At 39.7% G+C, this 7,798-nt stretch overlaps 1 protein-coding gene across 1 annotated transcript; it reads left to right on the plus strand.

Annotated features, from left to right (window-relative positions):
- Positions 1-497: 497 nt before the first annotated feature.
- Positions 498-7,525, plus strand: LOC306769996 (1-acylglycerol-3-phosphate O-acyltransferase ABHD5-like; the record flags this gene model as incomplete). Its single annotated transcript, XM_079258764.1, has 7 exons — positions 498-541; positions 1,179-1,261; positions 1,404-1,794; positions 3,584-3,735; positions 4,741-4,852; positions 4,943-5,123; positions 7,415-7,525. The coding sequence occupies 7 exons, from the start codon at positions 498-500 to the stop codon at positions 7,523-7,525; spliced, it is 1,074 nt and encodes a 357-aa protein (XP_079114890.1).
- Positions 7,526-7,798: the final 273 nt, after the last annotated feature.

Below are 7,798 nucleotides of genomic sequence, written 5' to 3' on the forward strand. Positions count from 1 at the left end.
ACCGTAACCTTCAAGTACTGTTGGACAAAGATGTATTAACGACAGAAACACACACCTGCCCCTTCGACTTTAGACTTAAATGTAATAAAGTGGGAAAAGCCCAGAAGAAGTTTTTTGAGTGTGTGTGTTTTGTTTGATTGTTGTTGTTTTTTTTTGTTTGTTTGTTTGTTTTTTGTTTTGTTTTTTTAAAATCATTGTTTAGTCCCATACTGTGCCATGCTAATGCTAGGTAGACTAGGTGCGATGTTTTGACATATACATACAACGACCTTTGTTTTGTTTGTTTGTGATTTTTAGTTTGTTCGTTTGTTTGTTTTTTTCATTTGCTAAAGGACATTGTCACGTTTAGTCCCATACTGCGTCAAAACTGAAAGTACAAATCGGGATTTCTGCTTTTTATTTACAGAGTGTACTTGAACGCCTCACACTCGGCTCCGGCCACTGGCTCTGATTGAACTTTCAGACAAACTCACAACTCTTCAAACCATCTTGGCACAATGAGGAGGATGGCAGAGGACATACAACCTCACAAGGAGCAGAGGTTTGTGTCTTTTGTTCATTTTGTGTACCTTAAAGCCTTAGTGTGGTTGAACAAGAAACTTTTCCTGTTGCTTAAAGCTTGGCAGAGAGAGGTGGTGTAATTTCTTACATGCTGCTTCAAGACGAGTGTTGACAAACGCGCGCGTTCGTACTGCTAATTAATCTTAAAAATCATATCCAAAATTATAACCTCTTATACTGGCAAATATATAAAATGAGGTTTTATTTAAATAAATAAAGTTAATAAGAAAAAAGAGAATATTTTCTTGTGAATCTTGTAATGTCTGTTTATTAAACTGGTCCCTTTTGCTTTATTCTAACAAAACAACTTGATTTATTTACTGGGTCTGTAAATAAATCTGTATTTATGTTACAAATACAGAATTTGTGATTACATAAATGTTTAAGCAAGTCAACGTGAATATTTTAGTGAGGATACATGTATCGAAGTACATGTGAGTGTATTGGCTGTATATGGTTTACTTTACTGTTTGCATGATGTTGTCAAATTTTCTTGAGCGAAGATACCAGCAGCTCTGATAACAAAGAACACATGGGCAAAGTTCAATGTGTAGTTTTGTTTGCGCTTACTTTGTGACCTGTCATCCTGCTTGGTGTTTTTACTGTCTGAACTGCAGCTCCTGGATATCAAGCTGGTTACCCACCTGGTGCCCCACTTCTCCTTCTCAGCTTAAAGATGCAGAGGAAAAGATGCTCAAGAGTAAGTGAAAAAAAAAACTATTAAGTCATTTATAGTAAAAACAAACCCCAAACTGTTTAACAGCCTGGGATGAGTTACATTTTCCGCTTTTTTCCTCATTTTTTTCTGTTCTAGTCTCATAATCCTGATCTTTATGTTGCAGCTGTGAAGCGGCCTTACTCCAGGCAGCACGTCAGGATATCCAACGACAACTACTTGTGGACACTAGCTTTTTCCACGCAGCTGCACCCTTGCCCCCCATCCCAACCCGGGACTCCTCTTGTTCTGCTTCATGGCTTTGGAGGTGGGGTTGCCCTTTGGGCCCAGAACCTGGACGCTCTCTCCAGCTGCAGACCGGTTTACGCTCTGGATCTGCTGGGATTCGGCAGGAGCAGCAGACCACAGTTCAGCACAGACCCCGAGCAAGCTGAAGAGCAGTTTGTGGAAGCTCTAGAGGAGTGGAGGGAGAAAGTTGGACTGGAGGATATGGTGTTACTGGGACACAATCTTGGGGGATATCTGTCTGCTGCTTACACTCTCAAGTACCCAAACAGGTACTTGTTTATTATATATATATATATATATATATATATATATATATATATATATATATATATATATATATATATATATATATATATATATATATATATATATATATACATATATATATATATATATATTTCAGGCCTGCAACACATTTAAGAAAAGCCTGAACAGTAAAGCTTTTATTACTTTTGGATATTTCGGCATCAAGGACACTTAGTATTAAATAGCTTTAAGTGTTATTTATTCCCATTCTTTTTGCAAACTCTTCCTAAAGTGTTTAGCATTTCAAGGTTGTCATCATTCATTGCTGAGGTGAAATCATGATCACCCCTCGTCGCATCTGTGTAATGTCTGCAGAATGTTTCGTGTTGTATTGTAGAAAAATGCACAGATGTCCCTTTAATAGATGTAGTTATAAAGGCAACGTATATTTCTCTAAAATCTCAATGAACTTTTCCGAATGAATGCAGCCATCCCAGGGGCGTAATCACTGAAACAACCCCAAACCATCACAGAGTTTGGCTTTTAGGCCACTGTGATGGTCTGTCCCAGATACATACGAGCCCTGAGAAGAAGATGCAGCCTCTGGACAAGGTTAACAAAGGCCTTATTTTGTCCATGCTGACCAGTAATTGTCTCACTCAGGTTGTTATTTCACCTCCTGATTTGGTGTTGTATGTAAAACTGACGTAAAAGACGTTCGGTTTAGGCTCGCTCATTTTTGCATTAAAATACCTCCAAATCATTTGAATTGTTTCACGATTTTCAGCATTATGGAGCGAGAAACTGCTTAATCCTAGATGATTTTCATTTGAAGAACAATGATTTACAGTTACGACTGACAGACTTAACCGTATAAAGCCAAAAGTGTTATATTCGATACATACAGTTTCTGAGACATTTAGCATTACTTTATGGTAAAAACTTCATTTAAAACCATGTTGTACACCATATGATACAGGTCTGCTGCCCCCAGGAGATAACACTCCAATCATTTTGACCTATCACTGGTAATAAATGTTGAAAATACCAAAAAAATAAATTGTCTGAAAACATTATGACTTTGTTAAAGGGCCAAATAATTTTTTTTAAATGGACCTTTCTGCCCAGTTGTTTAAAGTTGTGTTTTAAAGGGGTAAGATCCTCTGGCCATCATTGTTTCTCAGAGCCTTGTAGCAACTGCTTTTGTATCTAATCTGAACCTCTAGTAGCTGTTTTTACCTCATAATTAACCTTATATAGTCCTGGCCCAAGTTTTTGGAAATATTTTGCAGGCCTGAAATGAAAAACTGGATTAACAAATTAAATGAAGAGTTACTGCCTTTTCTTTTATGTACACTCTTCATATTGCCTGACTTTTATAGTTGTAGATGAAGCATAATTTCCTGCATATTCAATAAAAAAAATAGCCTGTCCTCACTGATAAAAGCATAAAGTTGTGCCAGCAGAGTACAAACTTCTAAATAATCAGTCCTAAACCTCTGTTACGTTTTTAACTCCAAAACCAACAAATTATTTAAACTCAGCTTTAATTCAAACTTCATGAATGTCTCAAAATTGAAGACGTATAACCTTTCAAATTTGGAAAAAAGTTCACCTCTTACTGAGCTGGATTGAGTAAAATAATAGAATATGTTTAACAAAGTGGGGAGAGTGTGTGATAGTCAGTTGCACCCTCTGTATGAACAAAGTGACAGAAACAAAACGGTTTAAACATATTTTTGTCTGAATTAAATGAATGTTTATATATTTTTAGATCAAAGTGTGTATGCGTGTGTGTGTGTGTGTCCACAGGGTCAAACATCTGCTACTAGTTGAGCCGTGGGGTTTCCCAGCACGCCCAGAGAACCCCAACCATTACTCCATCCCAATGTGGATCAGAGCCATCGGTGCCATCATGAGCCCCTTCAATCCTCTGGCCGGTCTGAGGCTAGCAGGACCTCTAGGTCAGCACACACACATTCACACACTCATACTTGCACTTTGACACAGTTATGCTCTTCTCAGTGGAGCATTTTCAGTAAAAGGATTTTAAATATTGAGCTAAAGGAGATGATTTTACAGGAATTATATAGTTTGATTAGTGTGTATGTTTCTGTTGTTACACCTTTAAAAACACTTCATATCACTTTGTATCCTCTATCTCATAACATAATTAAATCTTTTGCAAAAGTTACTTTCAAACCTTAAATGGATGTTGTTATATTTTCCCTGCCTCTTTCTGGACATAACTGATTGATTAGTTTGCCACACCTTACATTTATCTGGAAATTACTGAAAGATATCCATCCATCCATCCATCCACCCACCCACCCACCCATCCATCCATCCACCCACCCACCCACCCATCCATCCATCCATCCACCCACCCACCCATCCATCCACCCACCCACCCACCCACCCACCCATCCATCCATCCATCCATCCACCCACCCACCCACCCACCCACCCACCCATCCATCCATCCATCCACCCACCCACCCATCCATCCATCCACCCACCCACCCACCCATCCATCCATCCATCCATCCACCCACCCACCCACCCATCCATCCATCCATCCATCCATCCACCCACCCACCCACCCATCCATCCATCCATCCATCCATCCATCCATCCACTCATCCATCCATCCACCCACCCACCCATCCATCCATCCATCCATCCATCCATCCATCCATCCACTCATCCATCCATCCACCCACCCACCCACCCATCCATCCATCCATCCATCCATCCATCCACCCACCCATCCATCCATCCATCAATTCATTTTCCTAGCCACCTGTCCCAATTAAAGTTCATTGGGGAAGCTGGAGTCTATCCCAGCAATCACTGGGCGAGAGGCAGGGTACACCCTGGACAGGCTGCCAGTCCATCACAGTATTGAAAGCGAATACCTGTTTATTGAAAACAACTTTCCTTACTTTCGTACTTCCCTCCTCTGTCAGGTCCAACGCTGGTCCAGACCATCAGGTCTGATTTCAAGCAGAAATACTCCTCTGTCTTCGACGATAACACCGTGTCCGACTACATCTACCATCTGAACGCCCAGACTCCGAGGTAAGGAGCTTTTTCTAAGCCCACATGTATCGATATTTTCTTTCTAAAAACACCAAACCAGCTTTTACATCATTTTCCTCTCTGTATCAGTGGCGAGACGGCCTTCAAGAACATGACAATTCCCTATGGCTGGGCTAAGAGACCCATGCTGGAGAGGATCGACCAGGTTCAAGCCGACATTCCCATCTCTTTTATTTATGGATCTCGATCAAACATCGACAGCAACTCTGGATATGCCGTCAAGAAAACCAGACCAGATGTAGAAATCACGGTAGGTTTGTTGTTAGCGTCAGGTCAGTGTCCAAAACTTCTATTATGTAACAGTTTCCAGTGTAAAACTGCAGACTTGGCCTCTCTAAAAACGCATTAACTTTTTATAGTATGTGTGTACTTATAAGATGGAATCAAATTAAAAATGATGCATGTTTGCAAACCTTAGCTGTGCTGACTTGTTACCTTTATAGATAAAAAGCTTTCTTCTAGAAACCTTTTGAAACAAGCAGAGTTTGTGTTGTCTTGCTCCAGTTTTACATACATGAGTCAGTTTGGATCAGTGTTCCTCTTCTGTGTCCTAACTTAGTGTGGAGTGAACTAAGTGTGTGAACTTAGTGGGAAAACTTCAGTATTATATTTTGGGCCCTGTTCTCCACATCTCTCTCTCTCTCGCCATATTTATACATATATATATATATATATATATATATATATATATATATATATATATATATATATATATAAGGATTTAACGACAAGGAGCTATGCGGAGTCTAGAAAAGGTGTTCATCCTTAAAGTAAAATAACCATCTGATGCACAGATCTGAGTTGTTTAAGCCGCTTATACCATGGTCCCACACAGTAAACATTTTATAAAAATGTTTATTTCTTTTTTACAAAACTTGCAAGATATGCTGAAGTATAGGAACTCTTATATGTTGGCCTCCATGTACTTTTTATGCTAAACAACCGCTGTCAAGTTACTGCGGATTTCACTCATCCACCTGTTAAAAGCCAGCTGATCTGAATCAGTAGATTTACGCGTTGCTATGGTGATGCCCATAACGGAGTGATATAACAGGATATAATATAGTTACATTGTCTTGCAGATGATTAACAAATATATCTTGTGATTGACCTCTACTTGATGTGGCCTGTTTTTCTTCCTTCTGCCCAAGTGGATAAACCCAAAATAAATCGAGTATATTTCAGCAACTCAGTATATTTGATTTGTATTTCTAAACAAAGCTGAGTCAAGATATCCAAGAGTAAATTCACTTTAAAAACAGCAGAAACTATACAGTATATCTGGTCTACTGCGCGTACCTCCACCGAGCAGGCACCAGCTCTATTTCCTTCTCCAACTGTCATATCGATTGGCTTTACCTTGAAGGCTGCATAATATGCATTTTTCTGTGTGATTTCCACGATGAAGGAGTGTGCATGAGACATAAAATGACTTTTTAGCTGGTAAATTCCATAAACTTTAATAAACAATAGTTTAAGCAACAGGATTCAAATTGTGTAAAAAAGAGCCGCTACTTTTTTGAGAGAGTTTTCTGTGATTTCAAGTCTTTGAACGTAGGTTGTTGTAATTCTTTGGATGTTGGTGCTGATCACCTGGTCGCCTGCAGCCCGCCTTCTGACTGGGAATGGTCACATCACAGCTACGCTGGTCGCTTTGCAATGGCTTCCAGTCTGTTACATGATCTGGTTCAGCATTTTTCCTTCTTTGTAAGAGTCTCAGCTACGTCTGGATGTTCATGGTTCTGGGCTAACAGGCAGAGGTGTGTTTGGTCTCTGGCTTTCATTATGCTTTTTTTTGGCTTTCATTATGTTTTTTTTCTATCTGTAAAGCATCTTGAGATGGCATTACCGTGATTTGACGCTATATAAATAACTGAATTGAACTGGAACGACCTGCTTCTTCTCAACAGAGCAGTTCAGACCCTCAATGATTTTAAATCTTTAACAAAAATGTAATTCTTCTTATTGATCTGTGAAACTGGTTGCCAGCACTTTTTATTAAAATGTTTTTCATGTATTCATTAGATGTTTTACTGTGTGTGATGGACTGGCAGCCTGTCTAGGGTGTACCCTACCTCTCGCCTAGTGATTGCTGGGATAAACTCCAGTTTCCCTGCGACCCTCAATCGGACTAGGCGGTTAGGATAATAGATGGATGTTTTACTGTTTATTCAAACTTAAACTTATCACGGCCTTTTGCACTGATCCGGTTTGTTCAGCACTTTAGTTCTGCTTTTAAACGTGTTGTAGAAATAAACTTTAACTTAGCTTGATGAGCTTTAACACTTAGCATGCTAACTGAAACCTGTGCAGTGTGAGATCTTGCGCTTGAGGAGTTTTTCAGTAATTTCTCAGGGCATTGCTCATTCTGACCTCAGGCTGAGCTCACCGTGTCATCCCCATTCATAAAAACTTATAATCACGTCCACGTTCGTTTTCATGCGGTTGTAACGTCACCGTGACCATTGAACTTTGGAGCTTTTGGCCTTCTGTCAAAGCATCGGTTTCAGTTTTGTGTTTCTGCGTGTTTGTACCCATCAGGTGATCAGAGGAGCAGGTCACTACGTGTTCGCTGACCAGTCAGAGGACTTCAACCAAGCGGTTCTTCGGATTCTCACCAGGGAGAGCAAAGAAGACGGAGGGAAGCAGTGAGGTTTGTGTGACGGTGAAATGACACAGGAGAGCACAAGGATTAACAAAGCGCAAAGCCATTACACAAGCACAGCTGTAAGCCTCTTTATAATGCACTTTACTCTTAGGAGAGACCTAAACCTGACTGGGGACACTTGACTCATCATTCCACACTCCCTGAAACTCACCTGTAGATTTCACAGCAAATTTCCGAGTTCACATAAACACATTTTTGTAAATAAACATGAGATTGTGTCTGTGTTGTTGTGGTTCTTTTTTTCTTTTTTCTTTGAA

The sequence above is a fragment of the Telmatherina bonti genome, assembly GCF_933228915.1.
Source record: "Telmatherina bonti genome assembly, chromosome: 19".
NCBI classification, from domain to species: domain Eukaryota; kingdom Metazoa; phylum Chordata; class Actinopteri; order Atheriniformes; family Telmatherinidae; genus Telmatherina; species Telmatherina bonti.